Raw genomic sequence first — 18,029 nt, forward strand, 5'->3', positions numbered from 1 at the left:
ATTTACAGGGTAAGTGAAGTTAAGTGATACCTAAACCAAATGCATATTCTTTCACTAATTAAGCTTTTACAATATCTATAAAGTTAGTTACAGTAACACAAATTAAATGCTACAAATGCTGTTTACATGGCCATAGAGTCCAATTACCATTTAATTATTTCATTCCCTCCCTCCATTTATTTATTCCTTCATTTCCTTTTCCAATTTATTAAAACTATTAAATCATCTTCTGTAATTGTTGATTTTATCTGCCTGAAGAAAGCTTGTAAAACCATTATGTCTTTTTAAAAATAAGTTATCTTATTTATTTGTTTGTTCCCATAGAATTGCCATTACTGAACAAACTGAGTAAATAAACTATGTAATAACTAAGTAATAAAGTGGCAAAAGAAGAAATTAAAAATAGAAAATATCTAATATTTTTGTATAAGATAAATAAATGAATTAGATTTATCATGTATGTTTTATTTAGTATCCTTTTCTATAAACGCTTGCCAGTAAAATACAAAAAAAATGTTTAAATGCATAAAAGTACAAGAAAAATAACAGAACAAGCAATAATTTTACAAAAATAAATAAATAAATGAATTAGTTCCATCTTTTATTTACTATCAATTCCTATAAATGTATAGAAATTGTCACTCAAACTGTCAGTATAATACTAAAATACAGAGGAATTGAAATTATTTTTCAAATGCATAAAAGTACTGAAAAAACTGAAAAAGCAACAATTTTACTAAACATTAAAATCATAGTAAATCACATTTAAAAAAAATAAATGTAGCTGTATTATCATTATGTGGCGGGGTGAACACAGTAAACGGTGATTCTTCTCACAAAATATCAATTTGAGAACTAACAATAGAATTAAACTCACTTTCTTTTCCAAATGTATGACTTATTTTAAATTATAATTATGTAACAGCAGAGTTTATATAAACAGTATTTAGCATACCTGAGCTTTTTGGGTGCCAGCCTGTTCACAGGCCTAATGTGATTATTTGGCCGGTTTTCATACGTTCTCAAAGGGTCAGAGGAAGTGAAGTGCCTAAGAGTGGGAGTCTGGAGAGAGGACACACTAATGAATACGAAACAAAAAATGGTTTAATTCATCAAGTAAACATGTTTTGTACTGACCACAGAAGCTAAAGTTACCAAAACATTAACTGCTTTAATTCCCTGCAGGTTTTCTGTTACTGTAATGACAAAAATCTGATCTAATGTGAAAGTTATCTTCTGTAGAACGATTACAAGCCAACACCCCACAGCCACTCACACTTCCACCACAACAACAACATCAACAGCAGCAGCAGCTGAAAATGACTCCCTGAGCAACCCAGCAGTGTTCCTTTTCAGTCTGCCGAGGTCCTTCGGGTCCTTCGGGCGCCAGCGAGGCTTTGGCACCATCTGCACCGACTGCAGGGCCGATCGGAGAGCCACCTCGGCCCCCCGATGGGAGTCAACGACAAGCAGGGGTGAGTCGGGAAGCGAGAGAGAGAGAGAGAAGGAGAACAGCTTTACCTTTTTCTCCTCGGGGGAGGTTGGCTGCTGCCTGTCCATCTCCTCCATGGTCACCACACTCGCACTGAGAGGAAACGCACACAAAGTGAAAGTGTGGTCAGAATCGTGTGCATGTCTTAGTTTAGATTAACATTAAATAGAAAGGTGCTCAGTTAAAAACATGTGTGTGTGTGTAAGTGTATATCAGTGTAGAATAAAATGAACTCTCTGCAAAATGAAAGGAGATGAAGTGGATTCTAGGGTTTGACCGATATGGTGTTTATATATTCATGTTATTATGCGTATTTAATCGTTTTAGTATTCAATGTGCCAAGAGATTACATTTTTCTTAACATTTTTACCATTTTCATTCTAAAAAGCATGCATATTAGGGCTGTGCGATATGACCAAAATCTCATATCCTAATATATGTCATTTCATATCCTGATAACGAGATACGTATCTAATTTAATGAGTAAATTGCTGGTCTATGCACCAACAAAATAAACAATAAAGCATAATATTAAACAACTTTCTTTTATCATCATACAATAAATATGGTCATATTGCACAGCCCTGACATGCATCTAGTATTCCCTCTAGAGCCTGACTGATAACTTGACTTAGAGCATATTTAATTTAGATTTTGCGATACCTTTTTTTTGTTTTAGTGCAAGTTTTCTCTTATATAGTTATATTTATATATTTATATACAGTACTGTGCAAAAATGTAGGCACTAAAAGTAAAGTGAGGATGCTTTCAAAATAATTACCTTAATGTTTTTTTTATTCATCAATTAACTTCATACAAAGTTCACCGTGTCATGCTGGGGATTAAATTTGGGATCGATCGGACGCCTCCCTGATGATGCTGCATTATGGAGACAGATCTAAACATCTAAAGCACCTAAAGCCTTTGCACAGTGCTGAATATCATGTCTTTAGAGTTAAGCAATACACCTATAAGGCTTCTTTTATCTCCATGCACATTAATTTATTTTGAGTCAATTGTGTATGCTTGTTTGATTTTTAACCTCCACATATAAATGCTTTTTTTTTTTTTTTTGCTCTAATCAATCAGTGAGTGATCTATTCTCTAAGGATACGACCGGTACTAAGATTACGTTCCCCTGTCTAAATCCCACCTACAAGGCTTTGATTGGTCAACTCTTTCCCCGACTGGCGGAAATAGTTGTTCAATGAGCACCAGAAAAACCCAACCTATTTAAACCTCTTACTAAATCCATGATGTAGGCCACCATTCAGAGGGTTGGGGCGAGGCTGACAAGCTAACGGCCTTTTAGCACAGTAATGATAATCCAATCGATCCGTCCCTTAAACAGATTATTATTCAGCAACAATTCTGACAGCTGTTTAAACATTAAAGTCAAACAAAAGTGTCACATGTTCTCTGGTTCCTCAACTGAGGATTTGCAGCTTTTCTCTATTTTATAATATTGTTAATCAAGTAATTCTGGATTTTAGACTGTGTGGAAAAAACTTCTAACCTTATATAGACTAAATTAACAACCAATTAATAGATTGAAAGAAGTAAATAATCGTTCTTTGTGGCCCTGCTACTTTTAAATAAATGACACATTCAAATAATTAAAGACACATTGCAGGTTTTACAGATCTTTTCTACACATGTGATCTGGAGAAACTCTTCATATCGGTCCAACCCTAGCAGATTCCAACTCAACTCTAACCGAAGAGAGGATTTATATGCAGACAGTGCTTTATGTGGCTGCAGAGATCTGTTCTGCTACACTAAAACAGGTCCAGTGAGTATATCATCAGAAACAGGAATAGCCTGCTCATCAGCAGAGGTGTCACTGGGGTCTTTTTTCCTTTTTATCTGGGAGGCAGAGCTGTGTGGTGGAGAAAGTGATGCAGTGCAGCGCTGGTGGTGCTGAGAAAGAGGGGGCTGGAGAAGTGCTTACTCATGTCTCCTTTCCTCTTCACTGTCACCAGAAAGAGAAAAGCTCCAGTTGTGCTTGTACCCTCCATCTCGCCTGGTCTCTGATCTATCCAGAGCTTGAATTGAATAATAAACCAGACTCAAGTCAGTGCAAGGACACAAGTGCAACACACAGCCATCAGTTGAAATGACGCCACATGTCAGGGCTGATCATTTCAACTAGATGTTATTAAAAAAAACTGGTGATAGTTAGAAAAGAGGAACATTGGGAGAGGTTCCTTGGTCATATTCAACTGTAAAAGCATCATTTAATAAATATAAGAAATGTACACTCATGTCACTGCAGTAAAGTTTCATCAAAAGGACATTTTTACATCATATTTTCCATCTTTCCTTTTGCTTCTTGTTTCTTTTATAGTCAATAAAAGTGTGATGATACTGGTTGGATAAAGCCAACTTCTTTCTGTGAATAAAAATTGTTATTAAAACTTGAAATATCATGATTCGTGACATGAGTGTAGGAGCAACTACGACACATGTGCCAAAGTAATAAGGACAGAAATACTGCTGGAAACTCAAAACTTCAAAACCTGCATGTATCATCTTAATTTTGTAAAAACTGACTGATGATTTGCTTTAAAAAAAAACTTGGATTTGCTCCTCTCTCTCACCGTGAACTGATGTGCTGTGAACTGGAGCAAAATGACACTCAGAGGAGACTTATTTAACCCTTACATACTATTTAGGGTCAAATTTGACCAATTTTTCCATTTGAGAGCTGCAAAAACTCTGTATACACACATTCCTTTTAAATGCACTTTTCCTAATGTGACACACAGTTTACAAAATTAGATATAAAATGCATCTTTTTAAAAGTTTTGTGAAGCTGATAAACATTTTTATAAATACAAATATACAAATTTTACCTGTGTAGAGACTAATTATAAGTCAGAATATGAACACAGTAAGTAAGGGTTAAATAGGTTTTTCTCTCTTTATTATACAAAAGATGCTGGAAGTTTGTTCTCCATTATAAATGTGAGAAAACAACAAAGTTAATGAATCTTTTAGGCTTCAGATTTGTATTCATACCTTGTGTCGAACATTAACGTTCATAAGTGTGGATGCTCTCGTCGTTATCGTTGGGCTAGACGAGGCAATAGCCCCTCCAAGAATCATAACAGCACCACTGCAGCCCCACCGAGGAATGACCAGATGTTTGGTGTATAATCTCCTCTCTGATTTGCTTCGTTTGGCTGCTTCCCCCCCATCTAATCCTCCACCCCAACCCTTCCCCCCCGCCTCGTACAATTTTCACAACACCTGCCCGAGTTCACAGCGCTCACGTCATGCTAGATGTATTTAGTGACACATTGTTATTTTAGTTTGTGATGATAAAAAATGATGCATCCTTTGACGACCTCACCGGATGAAGCATGAATCAGAGTCTAGTGAAAATGACAGCGCTACAGCCGCTGGAGGAGAGACCACCTGTGACAGGAACCCCTGCGGTGCCGTTACGGTCGATTTATAGCCGTTCTGAGACGTTTCCTACTATGAAACCTTGTGTCGGCATTTAATGTGCTCAATGTGTTGCTTTTCTTCCTCTAGACATCAGTCTGTTATTCTGATGACACTTTTTCAGTCAGTTTTTTTACTCAGCATTTCAGCGTCTGTCTTCCTTGGCTCACATCTATCATCAATTTTGAGGAATATTGTTATTTTTTATACCTTTTTTGTTATTTTGCAGTACATTTAAATACTTAGAAGTGTTTAGAGCTTACATAAATTACTTGAAATTGACTTTCAAATGCTCCACATTAGCTCTTACGGGCTGGGCGATGTGGGCAGAATCGAATATCAGGATATTTTTGACCAAATACCTCAATATATCGATATTTTCGGTGCCGTCACAAAATATTTACACAATGAAATTTTTGATTAATAATCATCAGTAATGTGGATAAAAGCAGATAATATAACAGAAAATCACGTTTACTGTAATGCAGCCTTTAAAAGCAGGAAAAGACACTTATTCCATATCACGATATTATATTCAAAATCTATATCGATATCTATAAAATATCACGATATCGATATGATATAGATGTATTGCCCAGCCCTAGTGAATACTATAAACTGCAGCCTCTAAACTCTCACTAGTAAGTAAAAAAATACAAATTTCTGGTACTGGCTTTAAAGGAATTAAAGATAATCTCCATTCAGCAGCTGATAGTGAGTCCTGCCTTCTGTCTGCTCTCATATCTACCATCAAATATAGGAATATTATTATATTTTATACCTTAAAAGAGAAAAACTGAAATAGTTTGTTATTTTGTAATACATTTAAATACTCAGTAGTGTTCACAGTTTACATACGATACTTGAAATTGACTTTAAAATTCTCCACATTAGCTTAGAGCCTTGTTTATTGACGTAAATACTATAAACTGCAGCCTCTAAACTGGTATTTAATTAGGAAAAAGCTAATTTCTGTTGATGGCTTTAAGGAATTAAACATAATCTCCCATTCACCAGCTGATAGTGGGTCCACATGAGAAGGAAGTCGACTTGTTTTATGGTATAAACAAACCCAGACTATAAAACTACAGGGCAGAAAGTGTGGGTTGACGGCTTATCTGGAAAGTAAAAAGAAGGAATAACAGGCGATCATACTGTCTTTTTTTTAAGTCTGAAACTGAGGACAATAAAATGCTTCAAAAAAACTCTGCCATTGAAAAGTTGCAGTAAAGTTAAAGATCTTTTAAAAATTATTGTTTCCTACTGAAAATGTATTAATTCATTCACTGTACTGTTTAAAAACCGACACACAAACATTTTAAAGGAGTCTGTTTTTACGGCTCTCAAACACAACGTTGCTTTTTCAGGTCAAGGTCTGAAAACACGAAGCCTCGCTGATAACATCCACACACACAGAGCGGCTTCAACTAATCAAACTTTAGAAAGACTAGAAATGCTTCTTCCTGTATGTTGCTCTTTGTCCTACTATAATTAGCTTAGCATTTAACTCGTGAAGCTTTTTTTTTATTAAGTGAGATGTGGCTGCTTTCCTTATTTTAATTAGAGAAATAAATAAATATATATATGTATCATTATTGCTTATATTAGACGGCCTGTGAATGAAATGCTATTTTGCAGCTGGTTCTCATCCTGTAGTTCAGTGTTTACATGAGAAATAAATTGATTATAAACAAAGAGAAATGTTTAATTCGATGGCAGGAAATCCTTAAAGGCTCGTATCAACTTTGTGTTGAGTTTCTGACTCATTTTGTTTTTTTTCTTGCTTGCTCAGATGTGATAGCAAAGACCTGCACAGAATGTCTCAGGACCTTTGTACTTTACGTTTAACACAAGGTTCAAGGTGACGAGGCTCATTATACAATGTTTTCTTTGCAGAGAGGAATTTGTAAAAAGCAGTTTTAACCAGCGCCAAAATGATAAGAATTAAGAGTAAAAAAACGACACTTTAAATCCTCTCTGAACGTGTTAAAGAGGAATTTATCAAACAACTTTTAATAAAGCAGAACATAAACTATTAATAGTTCTTTGCCTTGCAGCGGTTGACTATCATCCACAGCTGCTATCTTACACATGCGGCTGCAGCTGGATCAATGCAGCCAGCTCAGCTGCATTGTTTTGACTGGGCCTGAACGCTGTGAAGCTAGCGCTAACTGGGGAGAGAAGACTTCCTGTCATTTCAACAATAAAAGTTGGTTCATAAAAACACTGAAATACAACCACAGCATCGTGTCCTGCTTCCTTGTTCAATGTTGTGATAAAATGACTTTTTTTTTTGTATTTTATTATCTATTATATGTTATCTTTTATTAGCTATTTATTGCAATTATTTTTATTTATTTTAAATTTTAATCCTACCTCTGGTGTTTCCTCGCTATACAAATGAAGTTTAATTGATTGATTGATTGATTGATATGTTGTCTAATATGCACTAATGTCTATATATTTCAGTTATATGGGCAATGTTTTATGTATATTTGATCCTTTCTCTTAATTTAGGTTTAATATATACGCAGGTCTTTTTGTCTTATGTGTCATTTATTTATATTTAATAATAATAAACTTTATCTTTAGAGCACCTTTCATACAAGGCATGTAACTCAAAGTGCTTTACGCATAAAAATACAATAAAACAAGAGCAAATAAAACTGAATAAAAAAAGAGAAATTTAGTTAAATTAGACCATTTTTAAAAAGACATTCAGTAAAAATAAGTTAAAATGACATTAATTAAAAATTAAATAAATATGTTTTCAGCTGTCGTTTACTTATAATTATTAAATACTGAGTTACAAACAAGTTTATCCTTAAATTGTAAAATATCCAGCCTCCATTACATATCTGTGTCACTAATATTTGATCATTGAAAAAGCTGTTATATTGATATCGATATCAGCCCCAAAAAACCGTGTATCTGTCGGGCCTGGCAGTCCCACTCTGAGCCAGAAAAACCTAATGAATTATTAGTTTGAGTTATTAGTTTTAACTATGACAAAAAACTGATTAATGATTAATTAATGGTAGTCTGAGCACATTTCACTTATTTAACACTACAGGTTAACAAAGCTTGCAGAAAGTTGTCATAATAAAACTATCAACTATAAGTAACTATCAAATATCTGCCAAAATGTTTGTTTGCTCATTTAAATATTAATTTATCATTTTTAACGTATTTCACTTTGTTTCTATGGTTTTTTAAAGGAGTGTCCTAAATTCTCAAACCATAAAATAAATATATCCAAAATCGAATAAATGCACAAATATTGAACATCTGCTGGATGCTGTTGAGCAGGGTGCAAAAAATGTTGTTTTGCCGCAACCCCCTGGTCTCCTATTTCCTCCCAAAAACCAACTGAAATTTGTCAAGTGGAGTCAAAACAAAAGTCAGTTACAAAACAGGGGACTCAAATGTTGGAGAAAGTTGTATTAAAATGAATCCAGGGAAGGTTAACGTGCATAATAACATTTTGATTATCAAAATTAAGGCTAAAACTAAAAGGTTATTTCTGTTCTTGTCTATAAAATGTCAGAAAATGGTTAAAGAAATGTCGATCGCTGTTTCCCAAAGACTAAGATGTGAACTAAAATGTCTCATTTTGTCCTGATGAACAGTCCACAACTTAAAGATATTCAGTTTACTGCCACAAAATACTAAAGAAATCTGAAAATATTCACATTTAACCCTTAAATACTGTTGAGGGTCAAATTTGAGAGCTGTAAAAACACCATATACATATAATAAAATGCATCTTTTAAAAAAGTTTTGTGCAGCTGATGATGAAAATGTACAAATTTGTCCTGTGTATGTTTAAAAAATGCATCATATTCTATAAAATGTTCGCCTAGACAATAAAATACTGATTGTGAATGTCTTTTTTTCTGCAAGATTAATCAAACAGAAGGATTAATCAAACATTTAATAATGACTGATGGGGAATGTAGAAATGTGAACTGGTGCAGAGACTAATTATGAGTCAGAATATGAACAGTATGTAAGAGTTAAGAAGCTGGAACCAAGAGGCAAGAATCCATTAAATCAACTAAGTGCTGCAGCTTTAATCAAATCAAGCACAAATGTCAAAAATCTGCTGATCCCAAAAATGATGATTTGCTGCTTGCTTTTAATGATATATTTCATTTAATTTAATCAACCCTAACATACTGCTCATATTCTGAATTATAATTAGTGTCTACACCAATTTACATTCATACATTCCTCATTAGTCATTAATAAATGTTTGATTAATCCTTCTGTTTAATTCATTTTATGGAAAAAAGACATTCACAATCACTATTATATAGTCCAGGAGAACATTTTATAGAATATGAAGAATACAACAAACATGTACATGTACATTTGCATATATAAAAATGTCTATCAGCTGCACAAAAATCAAAAGGTTTATGCATTTTATTTCCATTTTTCTATGCTGTTGGTCAAATTAGGAAAAGTCTGCTAAAGAAAATATATATAGGGTGTTTTAAAGCTCTTAAATGTGTAAAAATTGGTCAAATTTGACACTGAATAGTATGTAAGGGTTAACTTTCTTTTGGTTTTGGACTGTTTATTGATTAAAAAAGCTATTTAAAGACATCACTTTAGGCTCTTTTAGGAAGTTCTGATGATTTCTGAGTAAATAATCTAATCAATAATGACCAAAAAAGCTCTTTAAATAACTGCATCTTATGAGTCTTATGTGCTTGGATAACACCTCTCTTCAGTCCTGCTGCTTCTTTAAACCTCACAGAGCCAAACTGATCCCAGTGACCTCACAAACCTCACCTCCATAATCATGTTAATGCATGTTATCCATTTGGCCGCGAGCCCAGCAGGTAAACATTACTTAAAGCGCAGTCTCATGAGAGTCAGTTCCTGTCATTTCATTCACTCGTAGGGGGGATTAAATACAGGCCTTAAAAAAAAAATCTGCATCTTTTTTCCAGATCCTATGAGCTTCTAGGCCTCGATGCATAATGCTTCTCCGCTCGTCTGTGCAGCTGTAGTCGTGGATTAGTAAACAGTGAAGAGATGGGAGTAGGAAAAAAGGGGAAAAATAAGACTGCCTGCTTCTTTTAATGCATTATCCTTCCAAAAAAACTTTTAAAATCACATATTAGATTATGATTGCAGTGCTGTTCTACACAAACCTAATTGAGTCCAATTTCCCCGACTCTTCCAAGCTATTAAGAGGAGGTTTTTTATGTTTGGCTCCATTTTCCTGCATCGTAAATTACAGCAGCAAAAATGCTCCGATAATGTTTAGTGAGGAGGGGGACATTTAGATTCCTGCTGCGCTTTTGGTACACTCATTATAACAAAAGGACAAATCCATGACGGGGGATCTTTGACGACAGCTACAGCTGCACGGACACGATTTATCCAAACAAGCCTGGAGAGCGCAGCTGAAACACAACAGAGAGAGCTTCGAGTCTTTGCATGATGTTTAAGAGGAAATGCAACTAATCTATATATTAAAAAACATCTGGGTAATCTATCAAAAAATCTTGGAGCATGAGATCAATCCCTCTCCTGTAAAATTCAACGCAGACCATGAACTACAACCTCCCCAATTGGAGTCATTTGTTTCATTTCTCCACTATTACTATCTCATAAAGACATTAAAAAATACAAAAAATGGACATGTTGCATTAAAAATTACCAATAAATACCAATAAAATATCCACTTACAAGCAAGAGAGAAGCCCTGCACAGCTTACAAACTTGCAAATCTGCAGTCAACGATCATTTGTGAAGCGTGAAGCTGCCGATATTTGCAAATCACTCTTGTGAAACAGGCTCCATTACAAGATGAGTCTATGATGATACCTCGATGAGGAAAGGTGGGTATCATTTTTTAGAGCTAAAACGATTAGTCAGGCAAGTATTTTGGATATTTTAATAATTTTTGTTTTGTCATTTTCCAAAAGAATAAATGCCCCAAAAGTCTCTGATTTCAGCTCCTCAAATGTGAATCGGGTTTATTTATTCCTCTGTGACAGGAAACTGAATATCTTTGAGTTGTGGACGTTTCTTTTACAATTAAAGAAGACTTGAGGACAACTCCTTGGACTGTAAATTGATTTTTTAAAAAGATTTTTCTGACATTTCATAGACAGAACAACTTAATCAAGCAATAGTCGACAATTGACCGATAATGAAGATAATGGTTAGTTTCAGCTCTAATCCTTTTAAATAAGAATAATAATAAAGGATGTTTAAGCTCAAATGTGACTGAATGCTCATACAGGAAACTGGTGTTGAATGTCTGCTCAGATTAATAGACTTAATTAGTTTACTTTCATTAAATAGTTGTTGTTTTAAATCAAAATTCTGCCAATTTGTGACTTTATTTTTTAACATGTTCTTGTGCGGCTGCTTGAGTTTAAGTTGAGAATATTTAAGTTTGGTTTCTTCTCAGTAAAAAAGGACAAAACAAGGCCAGCGTTATTCTATTTTTATCTTATTTTGATCATATTCTTCTTCCAATATAGAGACCAAAAGCAACGACATGTAAACACTCTCTCTCTCAATACTTCACATGACTTCCTGACTTTGTCCGTGGCTGAAGACGTAAACCTCTAAAAACAGCTCACAAATATGCACAAAGTTTCATTTTAATTATCACTCAGTAACAGCTGGCCACTGCAAACAAAACAGGATGAAATCATGCGTTTGTTGGGGCACTATTTTCAGCGGCGGATGAATCCACATTTGGTGCCCTAGTGAGTATTTCTGGCAGCAGGACGCAGTGTGTGTGTGTGTGTGTGTGTGTGTGTGTGTGTGTGTGTGTGTGTGTGTGTGTGTGTGTGTGTGTGTGTGTGGGATTGAATCAAATTAAACTACAGTGTGTGTGTGTTCATGGTGATGAAGGAACATGTCGACCAGCGCAGTGGCGTGACTCATTGATGTGTTTTTAATAGTTTTTGGATGACATCGGAGGTCTACGGCACAGGACGACTAATACCAGGCTTTGACGTACACACGATATTTAGACTTTTCATGAGATTTGTTGATAAAAAAAGACAAATAGAAGTATTGTTTAGGCACCACGAATTTTAAATAATATCTAGTCTTATTTCTAAAAATGCTAAGATTTTGAAACATGTCTTTAGGTCGGCTTTGATGAAGAGTTGTTGGGGGTTTGTTAGCTTTAAAGGACAGGCTCACAGTTACTTCCAACAGCAGTCAGGTGTCCGTATGAACACTGAAAGGAGGTTTTCCCCCCCCGCTGTAATCATTCCTCCTGTTCATGCCGGCTATTAAAAGATTTCCCCTTCAAATGCCCTTTCGGTGAAAGTGATGGGAGCCAAAATCCACATTTGGTGCAAAGAATGCATTTTTAAAAAAGTTGATGTGAAGCTTATATTCAGCTTCAGCAGTCTGAGTTAGTCATATGAAGTGGATATCTGCCACATTTACAGTCTGTTTAGCATCAAGTTCCCTCTTAGTGTTTCCCTGTTGAGCTGTGGTGGAAGAATAGTCACAAAAAGAGGGACGTCGGCACTAAAAAAGACTAACGTTGAAAGATATCTACTTGATTTGACTTATTTGAGATGGTTGAAGCTTCATATTAACCTTTAGATTAACTTTTAAATGCACTTTTGATTTTGTCCCCCATCACTTACATTGTAAGTACATAATGAAAGAGATATTTTTAATGGTCAGTATGAACAGGAGGAATTATTACAGCAAGAAAAAAAACATGTTTAAATGTGTATTTGGGCTCCTCACTATTAATGTCATACACTTAATAAAAAAACTGCAGATCTGCCCTTTAATAGCAACACTGAACACTTGATGTTTGACTGCTTTTTTTCTTTTCCCTGAACAAAAGTTAATGGCAATATCAAGCACTTAAAGAGGCAGCTGAGCCCTTAACACAAAAAAAGGCTTTTAAAAAGGTCGTTTCATTTGTATTTCTTTATATTTTTCCTCCAAACGGCGTCTAAACTTTACAAATGCACTATTATACATGTGAATAGCACCATAATTAAATGTTTAAAACACTGGGGAATTAAACTGTTTACACATTTCTGGAGTGATTAATGTTAGCGACCCATTATTTGAGGCTAGTTAATTTAGCAGGCTAGCTTGGGAGAGGTGTCAGAGCAAACACTAAATGTTTGCAATGTTTCTTATTAAAAAGGCGTTTCATGCATTTAAATGTGTTGCATGAATGTTATCTGTGCAGCTAAATGCCTCGCAAAGACAGGAAGGCCTTTTCTCCCACTGTGTCTGTGCATGCAGCTACCGTCAGCATTAGCTTCACCCTGCTAACTCAGGCTTGTTAAGACCCAAGGCTCAGTTTTTATTTATTAAAAATAGTAACAAACCCTGCAGACTAGACCGGTACCACGAGGGTCCAGTCTCCCTGCTGCAGGCCCCGAGGATGTGGTGCTGTCACCGGCCTGGCAGCACTCATTTCAACCCTGGCTAAGGATGAACATGCAGCATTATGAGGCTAAAGTTAGCCACTTAGCTCTGGTTCCACTCATATTTTTTTTTTTTTTTTTTTTTTTTTCTGGGACCCGATTATGTGACACCAGGATTAGACAACTGTGTGCAGGTTTAAAATGTGTCCAGGGTTGATCGGAGCTACGGAGAGGAGTGTCACGGCTTACCTTCAAAGAAATAGCCTCTGTTATGGTGGGCCATGTTTATTCCATGATAGTCCTCAGATGATAAACGCTGGTTGCAGACAGTAGCTCGGCTAGTCGCTGAGGATGAAGAAGCTGCAGAAATCCACTCAGTCACCGGAAACACCGAGGCTGAGCCTTCAGCGTAAAAGATGGGATCAGAAACTGAGTCAGAATCAGGTTTAATTCATCATAATAATACTGATAATAGTAATAATAATAATATTAATAATAATATAATAATAATAATAATAATAATAATAACCATCATCATAATTATAATAATAACAACAACCATCATCATCATCGTAATAATTATTATAATAATCAGTCAAAGGTTTAATTATTATGAATAATAATGATGATAATAATAATAATAGTAATAATATTCATCATCATCATCATCATCATCATCATTATAATAATCATCACCATCATCATCATCATTATTATAATAACAATAATCACCATCATTCTCATCATAATCATTAAAATAATAATCATCGCCGTCATCATCATTGTCTTCGTCATCATCATCATCATATTTACCATCATCATCATCATCATCATTGTCATTATAATAATAATGATAGTAATAAAATCATTATAATCATTATTATCATTATCATTATTATTATTATTATATCATTATCATCACCCCCATAATAATAACAATAATCCCATTATCATCATCATCATCATCATCATCATCATCGTCATAATATTTATCATCAAATACAGAGAGTTGAGATGAAAACACCTTTCTGAATAGTAAGGTTTTTAGGTCCTTTTATAAAAGTGTCTGGAGGCCCCCGCCCCATTGGTGCAGAGGTTGGTAGTGGCGTCCCCGAGGAGCAAGCAGTGGTGTGTTCGGGTTCCTGTAGGTAAGACTGTGCATTAATTAAATGTTCATTCCAAGTGAGAAGAGCTGCTACAAGTTATATTTTAAATTGAAAAATCAAAATATCAATCAAGAATGTAAAAATGTTTATAGTTTAAACAGTATGCTCAGTGTGCAACTAATGATAATAATGCAAGTTAATGTAAATAGGTCATGTTTGATCAAATAGTGCACAAAAGCAAACTAGTGCAGCCCACTTTCAATACATTTCTATTGGAGTTGAACAAAAGGCACACGTAGTTTTCATTTATACCACTACAGCTTAAATACAGTTTGCACATATTGTAATTACTTTTGAATGTATTGGACATATATTAGAAACACATTTCAATATAATTTACTCGGGTACACCACCACCAACACCCACTACCACCTCAATAATAAACATGCAGTATAATTATGCCTATTATTTTTGCTTTATTCTATTCTAATTTAAACTATTGTTATATTTGTTAATACATTTTCTGTGTGTTTGGTGTGTAATTGTCATCAAGCTTCATCAAGATATACAGACCAAAAAGAAGCACATTTTTAAAAACTGTCAACAAATCCTCCTACATAAGATGAAGGCTTAAGTCAAAGCTTCTTATGCCCACCCTTCTCCATTCATCAAGACACCAAGTACTTTATTGCACTCCCCGTTTCTTCAAAGTAAGGCAGAGCAGCACAAAATTACATCTATATATATATACTGCATATGTTACAGTGACAGACAGAAATCAAGTTCTCAAGGCCTCAGACTTGATGAAAACACATTGAAAAGAAGCAAATAATTAAAATAAACATTAGACTTTATCTCACTGTATTATTTTGTGCCATTGATTCAACCAAGCTGCTTCTCCTCTTGTGGTCTGTCTGGTTCTCATGCTTGAGCTTTCCAGCGTCTCCCAGCTCTGTTTCACATTGTGACTAATCTTCAGCTCACTCAACCTAGATAAAATTTTCATGGAGACCTTTTTTTATTCTCCCCTTAATGTGTGTTCCTTGCACATTTTGGACGACTGAATGCTCACAGTCCACAGAAAGTCAGACGCATGAATACAGCTGACATATTTTTACCGAGCATTGCAGTTCTCTTTCATTTTTTTTATTGTAAAGCTGTAGTGAACACAAAGTTGCAATCCATGGTTACAGAAGACTCAGAGACTAAAGCATACAGTAATTTACATTGTTGTACTATTTTAATGCACATGGTATATTAACATGCTTACCTTAGATTAGGTGTTACACTATAAAACATTCTTAAGTTTTCAAACACAAACACTATTTTTTTACTTATTAAAATCTGCACATTTGCACAAAATATAAGAAAAACATCAAAACTTACAAGCAAAGGCTCTATCTGGAAGAAATGCTAAGCAAATATTGTAGAGGAGCTTTTTACCTACATGGGGAGTTTCTTGCTGCCTCCTAAGCAAATAATCAGATGAAGCAATCAATCAAAACAGAAGTCCACTGTAGGTTCTGCCTCTATGTTAAATCACCACATGGTGGTGCTAGCATAGCAAAGTTTACAGGCTGCAGGATTAACGTCATGACACTTCTAATTGTGGGTTGCTGTCTCTACAGTGTTATGTGTGTTCACATCTGCTACTCAACATTAGATTATATAAAACAGTTAAATAGCTCCAGCATGACCAGCCAGAACAGAAAAAACTGCTTAAACATAAGACATCAGTGATAATAACCCAATAATATATAATAGTAAACACTCACTGGTGCCTTTGTCTGCATTAATCTTACTTTTGATATTTTAAATACTTTAATTTTAATTACTTTAATTTTACTTTTGATACTTAAATACACTTTGCAATAATACTCACTATTTAACTACTTTGCAATAATACTCGTTACTACTTTTCACTGCACTTATTATGAGTAATGGAGTATTTTTGTATTGTGGCATTACTTCTATCACTAAAGAATCTGAATTTGTCATCCACCACTGCAGCTGTTGCATTTAGTCTCCTCCTTTTAACACTTCTTCCCCTCTAGCTTGTACCTGTCAAGTGTCATCGTTGTTAGGTTTTTTCGTTTTTTCTTCTTCTACTTCTTCTCCTTCTTCTTCTTCTTCTTCTTCTTGTTCACAGAGCGAAATAATGTTCCATGATGTGTTTGCTTTACATTTGCATTTGGTTTTTGCCTGACCAAATTTGCCACTATCTATTCAACCTTACCATGAAACTGGTGGGTTTCATCATAAGGTGGTAAAGGAGGCCTGAGGTGAGTTATTACCAGGAAATATAATCAGGAAAAAACAGACTGTAAAATGATTGCTTGTAGAGGCATACCGTTTATTGCCCTGCCCAGAGGTGGTATACAGTATACAATGCATCTTTTTATGAGGTTAATAGCTATCACCTGCAGACTTATCTCTCACCATCATAATTGTTTCTATGTTATTTGCAGTCTTTCATTCCTCTATATCTGTCAGTTTGGGCCATTATCAAGCAATATATATATATATATATATATATGTATATATATATATATATATATATATATATATATATATATATATATATATATATATATATATATATATATATATATATAACCCTAACTAAGCCTGGTATTTCGCCTGCATATCAGTTTTAATGTGAGCTTGACTTCCCTTGATTCCCCTTTTTTCACTTAACTGACATCGAATTGCACCACACATCCTCATCTGCATAAAAATAACCTAAATTGTGCTGCTTCACCATCTAAAGCATCCACCATGACCAAAAACTGGCACAAATTTGAAATAAATTAACAGAAATTGGCAATCAATACTCTAACTTGCACATACAGCACGCCTTAGTCGGTGTTGCAGCTGCATGACTAAATTGGCCAAACTGTCAAGGCTTTATGGCGGCTTTATAAAACAAACTTGTGCAGTCAAGCCTACAGTAAAGTGTTACTTTTAATCTTGTATTTTGTTGCTATCCTTCTTTTACTTTTGTTGCTGCTCATAACAACACAAATATACTCTATTTATGAATGTTACATGCTGTATTTTGGATGTATAGTATTTATTGTGCTGTAGTAGTACTAAATATAAGTATTTTCCAATAATAACAAAAATTGTTTTCATTTGATTTGCAGGTTTTAGCAGCAACCATGACACAAACTTCCTATGAAGAGCATATGCAAATACTTTTTTTTTTTATTGGAGTGAATAGAACAGTGTTATTACTGCACAGTTGTCTGTGTGTGTTTGTGTGTCTGTATATTCATTAATTCCACTTAGACCCTCACTCAAATTATTTAAAAAAAAAAAGAAGCTTTGTTTGAACATTTTTGACACTTTTAAGGTATTCATCACACCCTTTTCAAACAACAAAATGCACATGAGGAAGATGCAAAACGGCACTCCTTTTGGTTTACTTTGACAATCAAATCAGTTAGACATGGCAAGGCCGTCTTACACAGATCAGCAAAGTTGTGTTTACTTCTTGGGATGCATCGCAATGAAAGATTGACTTAGATAGGACAATCAGTCAAATAATATTACAAATAGGCAAAGAAGTAGGAGTTACACAAGTAAAGT

General features: G+C 34.7%; 1 protein-coding gene across 2 annotated transcripts in view; it reads right to left on the bottom strand.

Moving 5' to 3' along the window:
• Window positions 1–13,741, bottom strand: part of senp6a (SUMO specific peptidase 6a) — a gene marked incomplete at its 3' end in the record, with an annotated part of 28,094 nt that extends 14,353 nt beyond the window's left edge. Inside the window, 4 exon segments of one of the 2 annotated variants that reach the window (XM_062437564.1) lie at window positions 956–1,062; window positions 1,522–1,585; window positions 3,444–3,537; window positions 13,582–13,741. In XM_062437564.1, coding sequence (XP_062293548.1) covers window positions 956–1,062; window positions 1,522–1,585; window positions 3,444–3,537; window positions 13,582–13,615 — 299 coding nt within the window. 2 annotated transcript variants of the gene reach the window in all.
• Window positions 13,742–18,029: the final 4,288 nt, after the last annotated feature.

Source organism: Scomber scombrus, chromosome 17, assembly GCF_963691925.1.
Source record: "Scomber scombrus chromosome 17, fScoSco1.1, whole genome shotgun sequence".
In the NCBI taxonomy this organism is placed as follows: domain Eukaryota; kingdom Metazoa; phylum Chordata; class Actinopteri; order Scombriformes; family Scombridae; genus Scomber; species Scomber scombrus.